At 38.6% G+C, this 22,258-nt stretch overlaps 1 protein-coding gene across 4 annotated transcripts in view; it reads left to right on the forward strand.

Moving 5' to 3' along the window:
- Positions 1-356: 356 nt before the first annotated feature.
- The window catches only part of RALGAPA1 (Ral GTPase activating protein catalytic subunit alpha 1), a 130,229-nt gene continuing 108,327 nt past the window's right edge, over positions 357-22,258 (forward strand). The window contains exons 1-8 of one of the 4 annotated variants that reach the window (XM_068192910.1): positions 357-682; positions 11,675-11,785; positions 12,270-12,319; positions 13,705-13,762; positions 14,421-14,464; positions 15,345-15,522; positions 17,065-17,180; positions 18,387-18,525. In XM_068192910.1, coding sequence (XP_068049011.1) covers positions 577-682; positions 11,675-11,785; positions 12,270-12,319; positions 13,705-13,762; positions 14,421-14,464; positions 15,345-15,522; positions 17,065-17,180; positions 18,387-18,525 — 802 coding nt within the window. In that variant the 5' untranslated portion in view covers positions 357-576. The remainder of the gene's footprint in view (positions 683-11,674; positions 11,786-12,269; positions 12,320-13,704; positions 13,763-14,420; positions 14,465-15,344; positions 15,523-17,064; positions 17,181-18,386; positions 18,526-22,258) is intronic. The other 3 variants (XM_068192911.1, XM_068192912.1, XM_068192913.1) reach the window with 3 other exon arrangements.

Raw genomic sequence — 22,258 nt, forward strand, 5'->3', positions numbered from 1 at the left:
ATTTTGTTTCCTTACTGCCTCCTCACGCTGCAGTGTCTCTGTACAGCCAGAGGTGCTGTGTAATGGGATAACTTCACACTTTACTTCAGCAGAAGTACAGTTTCCTACACCAGTTACTGTTGCCGAGCTGCGCAGAGGATCCTGCAGCGGGTCCCCAGATGTCCTGCTCCGACGCCTGCTCCCATCCTCGTCCAGGGCTGCGGGGCAGCGCGGCCGCTGCGGCCCCGCCCGGCGCGCCTCGGAGGTGCGCGGGGCCGCGCCGCCGTGACGTCGCGACGCGGTTGCCATGGGGACGCCTGGGGTCGTACCTGACGGCTGTCGTGAAGCAGCGGGAGGAAAGCGAGGGAGGAAGAAGGGGGAGTCCAGGCCCAGCCCGGCCCCCGGCCCGCGGGGAGTTGGCTCCGCGCCGCGCCCCGCCGCCCTCGCCGCATCGCAGTCGGAGTCAGGAGGAGGAGGAGGTAGAGGCGGCGCTGCCGCCTCTGGCTATGTAGGGGCCCCAGAGCGGGCAGATCCGGAGGCCGCTGTCCGCCTCTGGAGCTCGGCGCCAGGGCCGGGCCCGAGGCCGGGCCCGGCGGGATGTTTTCCAAGAAGCCGCACGGGGACGTGCGGAAATCCACGCAGAAGGTGTTGGACACCCGCAAGGACCCACTTACCCGACTCAAGCACCTCCGCGTCCTTATCGGTGAGGCGGCCGGGAGGGGGGAAGGGAGCGGGTCAGCGGGGGCCGCGGGTCCCGGCGTGGGAAAGACCGGGAATTTGGAATTCTCAGCTGGGCGCTGGGGCAGGAGGCGGACTCGGGGCTCAGCCCCGGCGAGAGAACCCACCCGGCGAGCGGGGGAAGACCCCTGCCCGGCATGGCGGGGCCGGAGTGCAGCAATGTGCCGGGGGCTGCAGCACCCCGCGGGATGCTTCGCTCGGCGCTTTTGTCCTGAGACGCCGACGTTTCCTTCTGAAGGTGGAATTGCTTTGGGAGCTGTGGAGGGAGGCGAAAAAGTGGTGTTCTTCCCATGTGAATTATGCTGTAGAATACACAAAGTGCTAAGTTGCTGCGCATGAATAAAAGTGGCTGGCGAACGCAAATGGTGCCTGTAACTCCTGAATCCATTTCCTTTACGTTCTTACAGTAACAATTTATATTTGTGTATATTTTCAAGGTAAGAGCTACCGTAGTAAGTGCTCACTAGCGTAGATGTGAATGAGCTTCTATACAGACAGATTTAAAACACTTTTGGTTTGCTAGTTGGTAAAGGAGGACACACAAGCCCTGAAGGGCGGCCGCAGTTCCATGTGAACTGCCATTTAACCTGACCAGTGAATTAGAAATTGTGATTATACGGCATAATTGCCTAATGAAAAAAACCAGGGGGAAACAAAACCAAACCTAGTTAACCATTCCAAGATATCTGTTAGTTGCATGTGTTTGTAAAAATCTAAGTCATTGTCATCAAGCTGTCCTTGAAAAAAGAAGCTTGCTCTGGAGTATCTTTTGGGTGCTTCAGTCCTGTAAATGCGTGTGTTGCTTCTGACAGTTTATCAACACGTGAACAGGGCTGGGTCAAGGGCAACTGCATTCCGTGTTTAGCACAGAATGCTGAATGGATTATTTTGGGTTCTGCGCACAGTCTGGTGGTATTTATGTATCTTGTCCTCCAAAGCTGGATTCTTTCCTTTCAAAGGAAAACGGCTATTGCTCTCTTGTTTTGTATTGGTGTTTAAAGGAACAGGTGTTCCCATGTTGCACCATCTGCTGCTTCATGAGTTATTTTCTGCAACATAGTAATTATCTAGACTTGAAATGGAGAATAGTTGTGTAACTATCTAAGCGACTTCAGAAGTCAGATGCATCCCCTTGCCTCACTCAGAATGTACCACTCTTCCTAACTAGCTGTATTGGGCCAGCTGTGGCTTGCTCTGTGTTGGCTTTTATCTACTTCCTCAGTTGAAACATAAGAGGGAAAAACATTCTAAAGAAACTAAGTACCTCTCTGAATTCAGATTTCCTGGCTAAAGTATGTTGAATATTTCTAGTTTTGCTTTAGTCTGCAGAACATTCTGAATTATTTTGATCTGATCTGTTCTAGATTTTGAATTTATGTTGCTTGCAATTTATTTACAACGTTTTTTTCCTTAAGCTTTCTTAATAATTGGATGACTTCTGTAAGTTGCAAGCCATAAGCTATGTCAAGCAGACATTCTTATCTAATCTAAAATTTCTGTTTACTGGCTGTAGGACAGACTAAATTTGCTGGAGATGTTTTCATGTCGTCGTCCCCTCCTATTGTTTGTATCTCAGCTGTTGAAGCACAGCTCCCACACATCCGTTCTCCAAGTTTGGGAGAACACTGTGTGAGTGACTGTGTAATTAGGGAAAGGTGTAACAATACTCTTCAGCTTGTCTGTTTCGGATACATCCACAAGATTTTGTCATTATGCAGATATTCTTAGGTGCATGAGATACAAAAACAAGGCCCTTTTTTAGGGTAGAAGAATAAGGTATTTCCGCACATATTCCCACTGTAGAGCATGAGGAATATACAGCAGATTATTTGAAGTCTGTCTTCTGGTGTGGTCACCTCCTTGCCTTAATCCTTTTTCTGCTGCCTGAAGTGGCTTCCAAAACATAAGTTCTATGCCCTTTCTTCTGCAGGTCTTTCTTTGACTAATCTTCAGAACCAGATTTGAAAAAATTAAGGTGCCCACGTAAGACAGACTGGTTGCTGAGGTGGCTTCTCATGCAGGCACCAGCCCACAGCTTGAGCAATGAAGTACTGCACATGGTTTTGTCCTCAGTGACCATTCTCCCAGAATAATAATTGCCATATTTCCCATGTGTTCAGGGGAGCTGTGTTAGCTATTGCCAACAAACTATCTGAGGGGATAGGGCAGGAAATCTCAGGTCAGATATGTTCAGCACCTTCCTGAAGGAAAAATTATTTATTTTGTTTATTGCTCTTAGCCTCTGCACTCTGGAGACTGAAAGACTGTCTGGAAGAGAATTTTCTGCAGTTTCACGTCCAGGAGAAGGAGAGAATTTTCTCTTGTTCTTTAGATTAGAGTACTTTCAGTAGGCCTTCAAGGTGTATTGGACCAGGTTTTTTTTTTGTTGGGGTTTTTTTGGTTTTTTTGTGGGGTTTGTTTTTTTGTTGTTTTTTTTTTTTTTCTGTACATTTTAGTCTTTGGTCAACAACATACAGGTATGGCCTTGGTTTCATGCTTACAACTTGAGGCAAGGAAAGGGAGTATTAGTTCATTTTCCTGCTATTTTACCAAGGCATCCAAAGCAGCAGTTCTCCAGTAAGCCAAAATAATAGAATAGTCATGAATAGAGGTGCCTGCTTGTGAAGTATAGACTGCTGGCTGTCTACTAGCCAAAGAGAAATGTCAAAAATTTAATTATGGTACAAGACTGAGAGTTGCATCCTCCAAGGCAATAGTTTAAGTCAGGCACCATATAGTCTAAAAATATTTAAATTAGTATAATGCCGCTTTTAGTAAGGATCAGAAGATACTGAACGATATAAAGCATCTAATATGAAGCTAAATGGATCGATAGCACAAAGGCTTGTGACTTTTATTTTTAACAAATTAAGAGTAGTGTACATTAGATGGAATCTTTTAAATGTATTTTACAAAACAGCTTAGAGTGCAGTGGTTTGTATTCTTTTAGGAAAGTATCCTGCCATTGGTGACAACTCAGGTTAAATTTAGAAAAAAATGCAAATGAGTCTGCATAAGAATATATAAAAAAAATTGTGTCTTTTGTGAAGCAGTGACATACCATTTTATCAAATACCACTGCAGCTTTAGGAGTCTCATTGCTATAGTCATTGTATAGAAGATTTAGATATTGGAATGACTTAGATGAGAGTAAAACTTTAATGTGGAAAGACACTGAAAGCTTTACAATTCCTTTGTATAGGGACAGAGGGTGAAAAAGATGTAAACATATATGAAAAAGTCTAGGAAATAACATCTATTAAGGCCTACCAAATTTGAAGTTACAAGAAATGATTTTTTTCTTGGGAAGCTCATGAATGCTAGGCTAGTGATCAGTTATAGGAATGCTGGGGGGAAATGCATTTCTTGTGGTTTGGGTTTTGTTTTTGGTTTTTCTGTTTTATTTTTTTCTGAAACTCTTTAGTAGATAACTGCTCTTTGCCACTTCAGTCCAGTGTCCTGTCTCTGGTTCTCTGATCTGCTTCAGTTTGGCTCCATTCAGCCTTTTTTTGTAATTCGAGGACCAGAGAAAATTCTGTGAAATTCAGGTGACTAAATCGGAATTGATTACATTATTTGTTAAAGTAAATACAATATATGACACATTTATGCATGTCACAAGTATAAGGTTTTTTAAGTAGAGGTTAAAGCCTTTAGGAGACCTCTAAGTAGTAAGAAATATTATTCTTAATTAGAAATGCTGAGAAGAATTGTAAAGATTGAAGTCTCATATCTTGAGATTTAGCAGTGTGTGAGCAAAGGTAATCTGCTTTTCATCATTATGTTGCTGCAGTATATATCTTGAAGCAAACGTAACTATCTGGTTTCATAGAGTTTATTCTTTTGAGCTGTATTCCTTTCTTCCCCTAGGAAGTGTTTACCCCACCCCGCTCCATTTGGTTTTTTCTTCTCAGTTCTGGGAAGTGCCTGAGAGTCTCATACAATTCCCTGGTGCTAATTTGGTAAATGTCTGAGTTTTTAGCAAACTGCTTTGCTGCCTTGTCTTCCTGTATGCTGGAAATGCTGTGACAGTTGTGTTTAGTGTGTGTGACTGTGGTAGCTGGAGCATCCAAGCCTTGAGCGAACCTTGAGCGGCAGTGTCAAACAGGATTCCCTTGGGGTCTGTGTGGCAGCAGCAGGGCCTTGCTGGAAGGAAGGCTGCAATGGTGCAGGTGTGATCCCTGAGGCTTCTCTAGCTGATGGAAGGGAGGGAGGCACATTGCGTACCTTACAGAGTCAGGTATTGCCTGTACAATGATTTTCCAGAAAAAATACCTGTACACACACACACACATATATATATACATAATCCGTGATTTTTAAATGGTAATTTATAAAAGTTTGTGCTAGTAATCTTTCAAACATCAGATCTTGGTTTATATGTCCTTTTGCTAAAACAGTGCTTTGAGCATTCTATATATAATTAAGACAGCTAAGTATGTTACCCTTCATAATGTCCTACTTTAACAATATTGACTTTTCATTTTTATATTAAATATGTTGGTGTTTGACTAAACCTGTTGAATTTGAAGGTTGAGTCAATTGGTTGAGTCAATATATAGATTTTGAAATGTATATATTTTTTTAAAAGCTAAAATCTCTAAGTATTTAATGATTTCTGTAACATACTGCGGTATGCAAGTAAATCAAATGAATCTATGGGTTCAAAATTTTCTTATAGGGCTGAATTCTTAAGATACTTGCTTTGTTGTTGGGTTGGGTTTTTTTCCTCTCACCATCTTCGCTTTTTTGTAGAGTAGAAGTTACAGGTTTGTAATCTGTTAATCCAGCGTAAAGAAAAAAGGAAATACATTGTTTCTCATGAATTATTTTATTTGCATCTGATATCTAAAACTATACTTCTTTTATCTCTGTAACCATGGAGAGAATACTTGTAAAATGCAAGAAAACAGAGTATCTAAAGTGTAGGGTGCTTATGTTATTATTTTGTTTTGTTATTCTTGGTGATTGGTTAGCATTGGACATCTCATGTAATTAGTCTTAAGGGAAAAGTCAAATTACATGGGACAGAATGAAATGGACTGCATTGGACATCCATTCTGATATATTGTTTAGTATTAAACAATTCACTTAAACAGAGATTGCATTCGTTTAAAGGGATTTTAATTTAAGAAATCTATTTCACTGGCAGTTAGCCCTAATGCCTCAGCTGGATGGCATTCATTGGGGTTGCACATCATCAGCTTCAGTCATAAATGAAAAATGTTTTATCATTGTTAAAGTGACAGCAAATGAAGAGCTACAACAAAAGTAGCCTGGAGTTTTGGTGGATGTGCAACCAAAGATTTTGTTTTGTTTTTTTGGCAAGAGTTGTAGATTTTTTTTTTCTTTCCTGGTTAGTCTAACTGCAGAGAACATGTCATTGCTCATGTAACTCAGGGATCTGGATGTGGATTGCATGCAGTGTAAGGACTCCATGTTCTGTCACTTTTGACTTAACCCTGAACAAGTTATGTTTTGGTCAGGAGCAGAGGGGGAAGATTTACTCTGCTTTAGTATTTTGACTAATGCTACACTCGACTTGCAGAGTTCAGCAGTGGCCAGGGCTGCTGAGTTGCAAGGCTGAGGGCTGGAGCCAGATCAAAGCCCCAGGCTAGACAAAAGGGAGGCTCTGACCACTTGGTTGCAAAGGAATGGTCTGTGTGGGTTTAGTTTTGACAGTTCGGAATGAAAATATGTGCATTACTATGGAAGTGTTTGAAGTTGCTTAAATAAAAGCTTAAGTTCTGGAACACGTGTGAATTGTTGTGGAAGTCTTTCTTAAGAGTTTACGAGTGTAACTCTGAGTCTGCAAGCGCCCATAGAGAATTCCCTTGGAAAGCTGGCAGCTGCTTCTGCTCATTCCTGTAGGGCACTGGTGTTGTCCCAGTCTGTATGCAGATGATGTTCATTGGTTCTGTTAACCTACTTATTCATTATTCATTTGTGATTTTTTTTTCCATTTGTATCTAAAAGATTGTGATCAGGAGTTCAGACTTGTCTGATGCAAAATAGAAGTCCATTAGAAGATTTCTTTAAGTTATAGTCCTTTTTCAGTACCAAAACCTTCAAGAATATTTTCTTTGACAAAATTACCTATTTAAAAAAAAATGGTTTTGCTAAATGGATGTTGATTAGATCTGAAACAGTAAGGGCTAATGTGAAGCCTTTGTGTAAAAGATTTGCATTTGTGGTCTGTTATCAGGGCTCTTTCACTTTGACAGTCTGTTAACTATGCCAGAGCCACCAGTTAATTCCCGAGGTTTTCCACTTAACCTTTCTCAGTTACATTCTTTTCTATTCGAGACAGTCCCTATGTAACCAAAACTCTCTACTGTTTTGCTGTAAAGAAACCCTTAAATTTTTCAGCATGGAGAATTAAGAATTAATAAGTTTGATTATCCCTTGAGGACGTGGAAACCTTTGCTTTCTAGTGGTACCAGTTTGTTACAGGGGTTGATACTTACCGTGTCAGTCCATAGCAGGCCTCTGCTTTACAGAAATAGATCCAGAATTCTGGCCATCTTCCAGGTCATTGTTTGCTGCAGTTGTCGGTTTGGGTTTTGGTAAGGGCGAGGGAAAGTGACTTAAGAGCCAGCAAGTCTTGCAATAAGACAAGGATAATGTTTTCATAAGTGCTCTGACAGTTTTACATATAAACATAGTATTACATTCTAAAACTCTTAAAATAGAACATAAAATTAGCCACAACTTAATCTGTAATGATACAGACTATTTTCTTAAATTTCAGCAATGCAGTATGAACTGATGAAAGTTCTTTTGAGAAGAGTTAAAATATATGTCTAAAATCTGTTTTGGCAGGGGTTTTTTTTGTTTTAAAGAGAAGATGATATGTAAGCACAGAGACACAATACTGTGTGAAATTAAAATATTGTAAAGGAAGTAAGCTAGAACTTTTCTGCAAAGGACAGAACTTTAAAGGTAAACAATCAAACTTAAAACAAACCCCGCCAAAACAAAACAAAATTTAAAAAAGCACCCTTGAACACAGAGTTAGTATGGAGATCAGATTTGTACCAGTTTTTAAATTACAAAAAATTATTAAGGAAAAAACAGCAAAGATCCATGTTTCCTTCTGTTGTAAAGCGTGAAGAAAACTGCATTTTCTTGACAAAACAGCTTTCATGAAGTGCTGAAAATCAGGATTTTAGTGTACTGAAACTATGCTTTGTACAGTAGAAACTTCAGTTTTTACCTCCCTTTGGAATACAGTAGTATTCCGTTTTTCCCTTTCACGTTCTGAGGAACTTTTCCAACTACTTCATATGGTGCCAGATCTATTTCTGAGTCCTTCCCTCCTCCCAGTCTGGACATAGAAGCAAGAACATAAGGAGTACATTAGTTTGTGTTAGTTACATGATCTGTGGTAGAAGAATATAAAGTTCTTCTGTTTAAAATTAAAAAATAGGAATGCACTGGAAGTTGTAGAGGAAAGCCTGTTTCTGTTTAATCCCACTTCACATAACAAAAAGGCTATGTCTTTCTTCTTAAAAAGACAAAATACTTAAGTAGCCAAAGCAGAGGAACAACTTCCTGCAATTCTCAGTTCAGGGCTGTCTGAAAAGGATATGCTGCTTGTAGAGGAAATGACTTTTACCTCCATGCAACATGCATGATACTTTGAGAGAGCATAGAGAAGAGACAGTGAGATGGTGTTGGAGAAAATGGTTATGACATGAAAATTGAGAAGCTGTTTGTTTAGCTGATGACAAGGATAGAGGTAAACTGAATATTTTAGAGACATTAGGAAAAAAACCCAAATCCTTAATTAAGGAAGAAAGCTATTACAGCAGTATATAACTGGAAGTTTTAATGGTACAGCAATTAAGGAGAGCAGTATTCTCTCCGTGCATTACTCGTGTAATTGTGTTCAGCACAGAGGTAGCTGTGAAATGGAATGATGTGTACAGGTGGCCAGATCAAGCCCTCTTAAGGTCTACATAATTATCTCCATGCTGTATCTGCTATTTTTGCCCTTCTCCTTCTTGCCATAATTCATGTCAGGGTATTCCTAATGAATTTCAAACTTCTCAACAAATGCAAGGTTCCATATTTCTGCACCAGCAGCTTTCTGAATCACTATAGGTGTCCTTTGATGATGAGCAGGTGTTCCCTTTTGCTGCAGGTGGCAAACCTGTCAGATGAACAACTGTTTTCCCTCCCTTAGGAGGAAAGCTGGTTTTCAGCATTAACAAAAGGAGTTAGTGGGTTGTAAAAAAAGTATTATTTTCACATAATAAAAGAATAAAATTCCCATTAAATAAAATGTTATATTTTCTTCCATCTGAAGCAATAGTATTTATTACAGAATATAGTAGTTGTTAACTGGTTTCAATTTTAAAAACTTGCTTTTGATTTTGCTATCAAGTGGGATCTTGGAAAGGAATCAGAGTGAAATGCATTTGCTATAGAAATTGCAAAGTCAAGGAATTTTTTATTCTCCTCCTACTCTTGCAAGCTATAACTGTATTTTGAAGGTATGCTTTTAATGTTAATTGGGTGTTAGTGGCAATAATACAGGCCTACCACTGCTCCTTCAAGCATTTTTTGAGATATTTGACACATTTTTCTTAAATAAATACAAAACAAACTAACAAAAAATTTAAAAAAGGACAAACTTCTGAAATTCCGCTTCACCTTCCACTGAAAGGCAGAGTGTCTTTGCCACAATGGCTGTTGTGCATTTGCAATTATGTGGTAAAATGACGGTCACTGTTCAGCTGGTTATGTAGACAAGCCTTCAGTTTGTTGCCTGAAGAATTTAGGAATATTATCTCCAAAAATTACTGACTGTTTGTTAAGATTGAGTGTTTAAAAGAATACATTTGGTTTAGGCATTTGGGGTTTTTTCTGTTGGTCTGCTTCAGAGTTGACCCATGTATGAGGAAAGAATGAGGGCCTGTTTCAGGAAACAAAACATTTAACATGCCTGCAAAAATGCAACATTCCTGTGTTTTGATTGGAAGAGACCCTGTGTAACTGCTTCCTATCCCTTTAGTATTTGGAACTAGTATTTTCTGCACCTTTGCATTGAGTGAACCATTCCACTACAGCCTACATGCAATCCCTATAGAGTCCTATAAACATATGGACTACAAGATATCTTCTGTCATCATTCATTCTCATGAAAGCCTCAATCCCTGCTTTCTTCTTTTTCTTTAATCCTTCCATCTCAAACTCTTGATTTTTCTTCCAGTATTTTCTTGGCCCTAGTCTAGGACTCACTTAGGGCTCTGTCCATGAGTGGAAGTGGTTGTAATGGTTGTGCCTGTGCTCTAGTCACAGCTCCATTTCGTGTGCATTTCCCTGATCAACTGAAAATCATCATTCATCCTGTTTGAAGTGGAATTCGTTTTTGTTGTCCTTTAACATTTGCATTTCTAAACTGTAGCAGTTCAGCTGCTGATCTGTAGGTGGTGTGGCAGTTTCTGCAAACTCGGGGGTTTGGTCAGGCAGATGCTTGCTGCTCTGGACCACTGTTTATTCCTGCTGAGCTGTCTTGCTTAAGTGTTGATACTGGATGCTGATATCGCACTATCTGCTCCAAGAGCACCCTGGCTCTACTACACTCATTATGCAAGATTTTGGCAGAATGCTGTGATACAGCAAAAATTAAATCTGTGTTGGAAACTTTTTTAGCAAAATTTGTGTCAAAATTGAGTTAATAGTCTTCTAGAGCTATATAAGAAAGCATAACTGAAAATACATCATACTTTTGGCCATTCTTTCAGTTCATTGTTTCTGACTTTATACTCTATATGAGTATAAAGTCATGTGAGATGATAAAGATTGATGTCATTCTAAGAAGGGTTAAAACCTCTGGTCCAATACAGAATTAGAAGGAGTTTTTAGAAGATGTATCTATAGTGAAAGAGGGTGTTTCAGTGTATACAGCTGGTGAATGAATGTATAGGTTTTGTTTGCCTCACCTTTCTTCATGTTTTGCTTTTGTTCGTTACACATCAGTATTCTGAAAGTGGAGCGTTTTGTCATTTAAAATGCTGTCTTCCTGTTCCTCTGTGCTTCCATGGTATTGTTTTGTCCACCTAGTTTCTCAAGTCTTATGTAGTTGAATAACAGGACAGGGAGTGTCTAGACAGTGTGTACTAAGGCTTGATTGTTTAAAGTGATCACTTTAAAATTAATCTAAATAAATCACTGTGTATTTCTTAATCGGGAATGTGCAGAAAACCATCTAGAGGGTTGTGGAAAGAGAGTCTGGAAAGCTTCCTGGGGTCCACAAGAAAGCAATTCCGCTATACTTACAGTGATGTTTCTGCCTCAGGGTATCCCTGAGATCCCATCTTCTGATTTCCCTAGACCACACAATCAAAGGAGTGTCAGGGACCGAGCCAGACTAGAAAGTAAAGTGCGTCTTGGAACTTGGAGGGAGTAAGAAGGCAACAGTGGGAATCCAGTGCTGCTGTTTGCATCCTCCCAGCTTATCTATCTACAGAGCAGATGTGTTCCTCACTTAACATCCTTCTTCCACTTTCTTTAGTAAGCTTTGTTGTGCTTAGTAATTACAGTTGGAGATTGTGATGTTCTTTCTGTTATAGGGTTTGGGCAGTGTCACAAGCTTTATTTCTATTAAATAAACGATTGAAACCAGATTAATCTGTACAATGCTAGTCCTGATGGAATTAGGGTTTGTGACTGGCATTTGTTGGCATTACTGTCATGCAAACAATGGGTATGCAAGAAGATGCTGCTTCCCGTTTTAAAATTCACTAGGCACTTATGCATGCCATACTGAATTTCATTAGCCTCAGTGTAAAGAGTGAAAACTTCAGTAGTTTCTTTAATTAGTTATTTATTTAAAAACCAATAATTTTTCTTCTAAATATGTTTAGTTCTTACTGCTGGATAATGGTATGTAGTGGTTGACTCTGAATATTTGAAATAAACATAAACAGTGTTTTGTTCTGTTTTTCAGACAATGCAGAATCAATTGATCTCAAACAGTTTTTCGACCTACATTTTTCACATATATATTATGTGTTCTTTGAAAACTTTGTGACTATTGAAGTGGGCCTTAAACAAAAAGGTAAGTATTTCAGACAGAACTCTTTTTGTCTTAATGCTTGTGCCTTTGTTATGAAATAAAGCAAGGTGCTATAAATAAAGCTCTGTGTGGTAACAAGTGACAGCATTAGCCGTGCAGAAATACGTCTAAGGACTAACTTTGCAAATGAAGGGAGAGCAGTGAGATGCATTCAACTGGAGATGAGGAAAAAGTGTTTGCTCTCCAATGACTGTGTTTGCCCTTTTGCAAAGTGAGGATTCTTAAGGTGTTATACTTTGTATTCTGTAGAATTAGTCTTTAACAAGATACTGTCTCTCCCTGTTGTGGATGCCATAATAGGAAATTATGCGAATTGTAGCTGCTATAAACTGTATTTGTGGAGTATAATTTTTATTTGCAGAAGCAGTGCAAAGTTATGGTTGTATAAAGACATTAAGGATCTTTGTTTTGATAATAAAAGTGCATTTTATATTTAACTGTTTTAACTATTTATTTTTGCAACTAGGTCACAAGTCTCAGAGAGAAGAATTAGATTCTATTCTTTTTATTTTTGAGGTAAGATATTTTCAATTTTTTTTTGCTTTAAGTCCTATTATTCTACAATCATCTGTAAATACACTTTGCATTAAACTGCATTCCGTCTTACTTTTGCATAAAGCTGAATTTATGTGTTTTGTTTTAGAAATAAAAATTTGACTTGTGGTTTTGCAAGAAGATGTCTAAACTGGAAAAGATGTTTCTGTATCTCTAGATAGTTGATTACTCTTTGGTAGTGGTATTTCCCCATCATGTGTTATACACATTGAAATTTGTAGAAAGGTGATCTCTGTTTAGTCATGATATTTTTGACCTTTGGATTGCATGTTATCTCTGATTTTTCTCATAATAGATTGCTACTGCAGATTGTTTTTTATAGATCCTTTTAAAAAAAATTCTTTATTTGAAAATTGCATTTCACAATATTCTTTCCGAAAGCATATCTTGACTTAATTAAAATGAATTAGACACTAATGAAATAATTAAATAAAATCAGAACATTTATAAGCAGATACTATAGTTTAGAAATAGCTTAGAATGTCAAGTTTTTACCTCTCCTTTTTGATGGAGGTTTCTAATTATAGAACAAGGATTGTGTTTCTTAAAAATATGCAAGACCAAAAGCTGATCAATGCTTATCACATGGTTGAATACAAATTCAGTTGTTATTTATTTATTGGTGAGTTATGTTGGTGAATGTGAAAGAGAGTCAGTTTATTTATTCACTAGTTCCAGCATAAAAGAATATTAGGTGATCTGTGCTTTGGAAGCAGTTGCACGTGTGCTGGAGGGCCACAGCCAGGAAAAATCAGTTATTTACAAGTTGCAAATGCCTCTAGTGTAAATGTTGCAAGTCTTACGTGGCAGATTTGGAATTGCTAACTTGTTTCTTGTTTCTGGAGACGATCATGCTATTTGTAGAGGTCTTGTCTTCACTGTTTTGCTATAGTTCATTACCCCTTGGTTGAGAAGGCTGAAGCACATGTTTGCTTGTGCCACAGAGGCAACTTGACAGCTGAACATCCTAACTGAATCCATTAGAAAGGTGGAATAACTTAATGCAATCTGTTGTGAACCAGAGCAACCGAGACAGACACTGGTCCCATTCCATTCCCTATTCTGTGAGCGGCAGTGTCTGTGAGAGAGCTAGTGGAGCCAGATGGCCTGCAGTAACATCTGAAGTCTCCAGTGCAGGACTTAAGACAGGGTCTCAGAGCCTTTGGGCTTCTTAGCATTAGGAGTGGGGTCACCTTGAAAGGACAACAATGCTTCTAAAAGAAAGCATTGTGGGAATTTTCTAAGTTGATACTTCAGCTTCTGATCTGTGGCCTTTGTGAAAGGGCTGTTTGGTCTTTCAAGAGCAATATCTGCAACAAACATCCTTGGGTTCTGGTTTTTTATAGAAAATTTTACAGCTCCTTCCTGAAAGGATTCATCAGAGGTGGCAATTTCATAGTATTGGTAAGTTGATTTTCTTTCCCTCTCCCTTTCCCTTTCCCTCTCCCTTTCATTTTACTTTTTATTAGTAGCTACCAATTAGTGGCTACTATGCCACTCATTTCCTTAAAGTTTAAGTGGCTTAAACTTGGTCTAGAGAATTTTCCAAGCTAGGCAAAGGAAAATAAAAAAGAAAATAAAAGAAACAGACAAAAAGCCCCTCCAACGTAATGAATACTCTTTTGTATAGATTTATATCTGGGATTATAGAAATAGAAGAGTGGCTGAGAAAGAACAAGGACAGATGAAAAGTTTGGAGTTTTAAATATTTTTTCCTTATTTTCTTTCTCCTAGTAATACATTTCAAAACTGACATGAGATATTTGTAAATAGGGAATGCTGATTTTTATGCATTGTGATGACTCGATTTACTTTTAATGTACACACCTCAAAAGGCTTTGGAGAAAAATATTCTGTGAGTAGGCTATGAAAGGTGATATTTGATTTTTTTTTTCCTTCTCGCATTGAGTCAGTTGCTTGAAGGTATCAAGGTCACCAAGATTAAATTGGAGATTGCCAAGGACTTGTTTAAAAGTGGCTATCAAGTCTGACCGAGAACTCTGACATTTTACTTAATATAAAAAGAACAAAAGCAAACAATTTTTTTCTCCTTTTTTTTTAGGGTTGATTTTAAAGAAGCTTCTTCACACTGGAAATTCATTAAAGGTACTGCAAAAAGTTGCATGCAATTTTGTCAACAATACTTAAAAGTACAAATAAGAACATAAGGGCAAATTTTTACAGTAAAAACCCAGGAATGAGAACCAGATTGTGACTTGTGTGTCATAAAAGAATGACTTCAAATCATCAGTTTTATTTCAGTAAAACTACTCACAGTACTAATGTGTTTATGTAGTGTAGCCAGCAGTTTAAAGGATTTTGCATTAACAAAGTAGTAAGCATTAACTGTTCATTGTTAGGGCAAGGAAGCCAATTTTGGGGCTCAGGCTACCTTAGAAGTGGAAGATAATCTGTGCCAGGGAGGCCTGCTGGTGGGTAATTTAAATGGTTGGGACAAAACAGCTGCACCACTCCTCTGTAAACCGCCTGCAGGCTTCTCTGGTACTGAAATTCTCCAGTATGAGAGCTGGGAAGGGAGTGCTCTAGGACTCTATTACCTTTTTTTGAAGGAGAAATAGAAGGTAGAATTGGTCCTCTGATACAGAAAGCTCACTCACTCTGTTGTTATAGTTAATGAACATATTTAGAAATTGTATGTTGATCTTTGTATTTTCTGAAAAATTCATGGGACATCTTGCAGTGGTGTAGTCAAGCAAGTGATTAGACGTGTTGGTTTTCTTCCTCCTCTTTCAGAGAAACCCCTGTGAGAAATTCTTTGAGGCAAACAGCAGTGAAGGTGCCAGGCTTGCCCTTGCATTTCAGCAGGAGCAACAGATGTGTTAGTTTCGCTCTGCTGATTGCTGGGGGTCATACTGTCTGTCCTCTTTTTTATCTCTCCCCTCCTCCTTCTCCCTCCAGGACAAATAGAAATGCTTTTTTGTTTGTTCTGGCACAAGATAACTTATTCCATGTTTTTTCCTTTAAGATACGTCGAGAGGGTGTGCGTCTCTTTCTTTTGTGGCTGCAAGCACTTCAAAATAACTGTAGTAGAGAACAATTATGGATGTTCTCTTGCTTGATTCCTGGATTTTCATCACCACAGTCTGAATATGGCCCCCGAACACTAGATAATCTCATTAATCCTCCCCTTAATGTCCAAGAAAGTAAGTATTTTGGTGATATTACTCAATTCTCGACGTAATTCAAATCTTGTCACAGACAAGGCAAGTAACTGACATACATACATACCCAGGGAGATAATGGAGCTGAGATGAGTTTCTTAGCAGTTTGTCAGGTCTTCTTCTGTAGCAATTTCTGTCTTGTTTTGTTGTTTTTCAGAATTAGTTGTTTTTTGTGGTTGTTGGGGCTTTTCCCTCCAAATAGGTTATTGTAGCTTAATGCATAGGGGTGAAAATAAACTGACCAATTGTGTGTAATTCTTAATAATTGCAAGATGATCCCGCATCTACTGCAAACTTGCACAGGTGAATTCTGCTTGTGTCGAACACTTGCGCTGGCTTTGTTCATAGTCCAGGGAGCCAGCTGTGCAAAGATCTTTCTGGTGTAGCCTTCAAGAGAATGCGTGGTTGTTAGGCTAATGTGTAAGGACAAATGTGACCAGGCAATTAAGGCTGTGGTATTCTTGCAACTTGGAATCTTCAAAAAGAAAGAGACCTTGAAAATTGCAAAACTTGAGATCTTAAAGGTTTGCATGAGCTTGAGCATTCTGAGATGAGGTTTTTGTTTGTTTTTGTTTTTTTTTTTAATGATAAGGTCATTATCTTGGCCCTAATCAATAGAGTGAGGATGATTTTTCTCTTAAGATGATTCTTAGGACAGTTTTTCCTTTGTACACTTTAGTATTAAGTGCCTCTTAACTCAATTTATTCTTGATAGTGGGATTTGAAGCTCATTTATTAATGATTTGCAGTTGGGTGGGGTCTTTGAATGTAAGTGCAAACTGTGCATTCACATAAATGGGACTGAAAACTTGAACACTTTTTCCCCTGAAGGTTGTACTTCTTTCCATCTTCTCTTAGTATTTGAGTATTTTATTGCGTGTAGAGGAGAGCAGTGTCTCCATGGCTAGTAATGAAATTTGCTGGAACACAGCAGATGAATTTCATGGCAGAATAGCTCTGCAAGTAAAATTTTGCTACCTACTTAAACCCTTTTTTGGAGTTATCTTTTGAAATTCAGAGTGCAAAGAAATTCAGAGTGCAAAGACTGACATGTGAACATCTAACTACAGGAACAAGAGAAAAATCAACTCTGATCTAGCTTCACTGTTGAGGCAAAGAAGGATATAGATAGTAAAACTTAAAGGAAATGTAACTGATCAACTGCTAAATGGAAAATGGTGAAAGATATAAATAAAGATTTGGCATTTGTGTAGCGTGTTATACTATTGTTTGCATAAATTCCAAAAGAAATTTAAAAAAATTTGGATTTGGCAGGTAGGTTCCAAAAGTGCATAGAGAAAACCTACTTGCTGTCTCCTGTGCTTTTTATATGTGTAAGAAATTAGCTCTATGGCAGTTTAGAAGTTAAAATTTCCTGATTTTCATTAATCTATGGGTGGACTGTTTAACCTGTAACTGTCTCTGCTTGCTGCAGTGCATTTCTACTTTCATAATTTTTTAGATGTTTACGCATGAGGAGAAATAATCTAAATGTTAGATGTAATTCTGTTTTTCTTTAAATAGCTCAAGTGACTCTAGAAGAAATCACTCCCCTTGTTCCTCCACAATCAGGAGATAAAGGACAAGAAGATTTAACAAGCTATTTTTTAGAAGCACTTTTGAAATACATGGTAATTCAGGTACGTTCCATACTTTTCAAGCAAACAAGTGTGAAACAATTAACACCTCTTTGTCCTTTACAGTAAGTTTTTTATTTGTAGCTCTGCAAATGCATATAAAAATATTTTGAAGAATCCTTCCTTGCCACTCCCTTTTTTGTAAAAAGCAAATTTTTCCAGAAAAATGTTCCCTTGTCTTCTGTGTGAAGATTCCTAAATCTTTTACCACAGGATCTTCCATCAGATTGTGGCAAATGGAGACAAAACAAGACTTGTCAGTCACTTCTAGCAATACTGATTTCAGCTCCCTTCTCATTTTCATCCTCCCTTCCCTGTCCTGTTGTCTTCAACCAGTGGATCAGCTGTGTGCAGAAAATGAAGAGTTGAATGAGTATTTAGTATGTGGTGTGCAACTCAGACACACCATGTTCTTCCCTTTGAAGTTTGATGATTCCATGATCTCAGCCTTTGAGTAAGAAATGGAGAAGTAGAGGGAAAAGAAAAAAAAAAAAAGAGGGGGGAGTCTTCCTTTATGTTATTTATGATAGACTTGGTAGATTACCTAGCTCTGCAGGCAGATGGATTCTCAGGAACAAAGATGGAAACTGCATGTTGTATTTCTGGAGGGGCACTTACCATGCTTGGTACTACTTACCATGTAGGAAAACGTTTCAGAAAGGGGAATGCTTAGCACTCATGATCCATGAAAGTACATTTGCATAACTCACTTCAAAGTTGTATCTTCTGCTGCTTGCAGTTGAAAAATTTGTTTGTTTCGTGTTGCCAATTACACAAATGAATCCAAGTACCTATTATAAAGACTGTATGGACACTTGTTAGTCAAAATGTCTTAAAAGATTTTGTCAAAGAAATATTTTGGGTAGTTACTCTTTTTTTATTAGACATTTTGAAATATAAAAACAGTTTCATTAAAAACAGTCAGTTTGGCCATACTCTGTGAATTGGCAAGATGACTGCAAAATCAAGTGTATTTCAGTTGGTTTCAGTATTTTATGTGTTCAAATTTATTTTGAAACAATATTTTGGAAGAGAACGGTCTTGGTTTCATTGACATTTCCCAGCTAGTTTCTGTTTTGTCTTTTTAAAACTATTTATTAAATTATATATAATTTTGTTTCAAAGGAATAACTTAAAAAGAGGACATTTCATCAGTTACCTGTCTCTTCTACTTGTAGGTATTTACTTTGTCCAAATTCTTGTTTTAAGGTTAAGAGTTTAGAATGGAAGAACAAGGAAAACCAGGAAAAGGGATTTTCATTTTTATTCTCAAATTTTAAGAAATACTACTTACCTTCTATTTTCCCAAACATCTGTAAGGAGACCAGCTTGTATAACCCTATACTTGGTAAGTGTTAAAACAGCTGATAAAATCATTGCATATTATCTAGTAGCAATGTTATGGTCTGATTAGTGAGAGATGCCTCTGCCCAAATTAAGGTGACAGCAAGACCAAATGCTGGTTCAAAAGTACTGACTTTTTTTTGTAGCATTGACTACATGGGGAAAGAAAAGACAGAAGGAGAGGGAGAGGGAGAAGAGGAGAGAGAGAGAGTGGAAGCAGAAGCTGGTCACCACCCGTAGATCCAGTGGTGTCTTGTTGGGTCTTCTTCACCCTGGGCTTGGTGCAGGTCCTAGTTTGTTCGTCTGTTAATAAGTTCTGTGCTGAAAGGGGTGCTGTGTCCACAAGGTCTGCTGCTGACAATAAAATCTTTTCAATATTTATACATTTTAGAAGCAAAGGAATTATTGCTTATTGGTTACAAGTAATATAGTTCTCTTATTAATTAGTATTCCATCTTCTATTGGTTAAAGGCATCATATGCTAATTAGTCTGTTTGTTCAGTCTTTCTCTTCTTTTGGGATGGTGGGTTTCTTAGGTTGGTGATTCAGTGGTCGCAGATCTCCCCTGTGGAATTAACTTTTACCCAGCTGGAACTGATTTCATCAGAATTGCTGAGATGGTTTTAATAATTTCTTCCTTATCTTCTGCCAAATGTTCTTATGGCCCCTAAACTCTGCATTCTTTGTATCCACTATTAGTAATACATCGCTCTTCCTACGTATTGTTAACCTCCCCCTAGGTCCTAACACCTGGACAGCAGTACTGCCTTTAGACTGTCCAGGTTCCAGGTGTCCACAGAGGTGTATTTGGGGGAGCTTTGGTGGCCATTGGTGGCCACAGATGCCACCTGTCCCATAACTTGGGATGTTACTTCTTTGACCGGTGATATGCGTATAAACAGGTGCTTCTTGTCACACAGTCTGTCACAGAGGGAGTGTGATAACCAGGATGTGCTAACCAGATCTTGCCTCTGTCAGGCCTGGAATTAGCACCTTCCTGTCACAAATTCCTCCCTTCTGTGGTCTTAGCAATGTTTGAGACAGGTAATTGTGCTTTCTAACTCTTAACAAGACAATATAGCAAATAAGTTTTTAGCTTGAGTCGTTTTGCTCATGAAGGGCATTCTCCAAAAGTATTTATCATGAAAGAACATGTTAAGATTCCTGTATATGATTTTCACTTCTTTGTTTGTGGAAGCCTCTGACCCTCTCATTAGAGTCAGTCTTGCTCTGTTAACCGGAATGAGGTAAATTAAATGTTCTTGTAAAACATTTCTTCAATGTAACCATTGCTGATCTCAGTTGTGCTCTGAAGAGAAACTACTGTTGCCAAAATAAAAGGTGTTAGTGTGCTGTTCTTTGGGTGTGTTGGTTTTATCTGTACAGAATCACAGCGTTTGGATGATACAGTGCTTGTTCACATTTGACAGGGCAAAGTTAGGTTTTTGTGCCAACTACATTTTATCAAGAGTTTGCAGTAGGAAAAAGGAAGCTAGGGTTTAGCACAGTCTTCAAAGTTGATGGTGCTGGAATGTATCTTTCCATATAGAGAGTGGAATGTTAGGTGTTTTCTAAGTTAACCTGAGTTTTACTCAGAGTTTTTAGCCCATTTTAAACCAGAATGTTGTTTGCAAATTTTGATTTTGTTCTCTCAGGTTTGCATGCACCCATACACATGTTGGTTGTAGGCCAGCAGAGTCCAAGACTCCTCTTTGCAAAGCAATACCTTGTACACAGGCTTTAAGTTACTATTTCATCACTTGAGTCACCATTCCTCTTATCTGTTGATGCAGCATCTTAGAAGGACTCTGCAGAGTAGTAATCTCCAGACACAATTCCATATTCTAAAATTAGACTGTCAGGGAAGTTTGTTGAAAAGGTCTTAGCTTCTTCTGGTCCATTTATATTTATTTAGATTTGAGAGATGGTTGTGTCAAAGCCATGTTCTCTTGGGAAAGACAAACACTGGACTTTCTCATCTACAGGAGAAGAACGAGTATAAATACAGCCATAAGTAAAGTAGAATAAGAGTTATTGTGCAGATGCTGAAGAGATTGAGTGATAAAATAGCTACAAGAGGGACAGTAAGCAGTGCTGAGAAAGCAAACCTACTGTTGCTTGATGCTCCAGAACAAGAAATATGGAAATGCGATTTTTCTCTTTTTGTAAAGATCTTGATTGAGTCTTCCATAGAAGTGTTACTGTAGTCCTCTGTTTTTCTGTGAATGGTAAACAAGAAACATCCAAGGCCTTAGTAAAGAAGAGGACAATGGAAAACAAGAAGAAATGTGCACAGATCCCAAGAATTACTGTGAGTGCCTTAGACTGTGCACAGTGAGCAACGATAATGAGGATTTTTGGAACAATACAGTGATGAAAACAACATAAGCATTGGTAAGTTGAGTAATTTTTTCTCCAGATGTTCTTCTCTGGCATGCATCTTCACAACCTATTTGAAAATAATCCTGTGCTTGTTCTTCATTTACAGCCTTGAGGCAGAAGGCAGGGTAAACTTGGGCACTGAGCCTGCTACTAAGAACAGTTCTCATGCTACTGGTGTAATGTTTAATTTAAGAGAAATCATGAGGTACAAATCAGAGCAGTAGTTTTAGTAAGCCAGCATTGATACAGGGCTTTACTGGAGACAGTATACTGGACTGAGATTTCTTTCCTGATAAGTATGTTGCCTACAGCAACAAGCACCAAGCAGTCCAGTTACGAGAAGGCTAAATATTGTGGCTCCTTCAAATTCTGGCTTTGGTATTACAGACTTAGAAGAGGAATACAGCATTAGAAAAGCCCATGAGATTGTTTTCTTTTTTTTTTTTAGTTTGGTTTGGTTTTGTTTAGAGTAGGTTTTTTTTGGGTTTTTTTTTTTTTTGCTTTTTTATGGTTTGGGTTTTTTTTTTTTGCCTTAGTGTTTATTTTGTTTGTAAAGTCTTTGTTAAATATCTGTTGAGATTGAGTTGGAAGTTGTTTAGTAAGAGCTACAGATACGGCAGCACGGCAGTAATATTCCAGTAGTATTGCTTCTTTCGTCACGGTAATGTGCCTTTCTGTGCCATTTCCAAGCCATTTAGATAGGCTCTTTCATTTACAGGGAAACACTAATGTGGGCTTTTTTACAACTGTCTTTAGCTCTTCATTCCTTATGAACCCTTTATTGTGTTAAAAATTAAGCATGGTCAAAGTTTACAGGTGTGCAAGTGTGTTTTTGCTAGCCTGTTCACTTTCTACCCTATGTATGTCTTCCACCACCTTCAGCTTCCTTTTCTTTTGGTGATCAGCTCACATCAGGTTCCCAGAGGGGGAAGGGCAGGGGGTGGGGAAAGCCCAAAACACAATGGAAAGAAAAAATAGAAAGTTGGGGTAAGGGAATATTTACTCTTGTTCTGTGTGAGTCCATCTAACAAGCTCTGTTTTGCTTTGGTTTCATGTCTGTGTTCGCATATGAAGCCTTGGTATCTTCTTCCAAGATGGACAGAATTTGAAAATACACGAAGCAGCTGGAAGGAGGATACATTTGAGAAGCAGCTGGAAGAAGGATACATTTGAGAAGGCAGCTGCAGCACATAATGCAGTTGAAACAAGTTATAAAATGAGGATGTTCTGAGAGGTTATCATGAAACAAGAAGGACACAGTGTGCTGCAAAAACATATTTACTGCATGTTTAGTCCTTCTGAAAATACTGCCAGTATTGCAGCCTTTGTGCTCTGCTGAATGCTAGTAGATACCA

This window comes from Anomalospiza imberbis, chromosome 6, assembly GCF_031753505.1.
Source record: "Anomalospiza imberbis isolate Cuckoo-Finch-1a 21T00152 chromosome 6, ASM3175350v1, whole genome shotgun sequence".
Classification (NCBI taxonomy): domain Eukaryota; kingdom Metazoa; phylum Chordata; class Aves; order Passeriformes; family Viduidae; genus Anomalospiza; species Anomalospiza imberbis.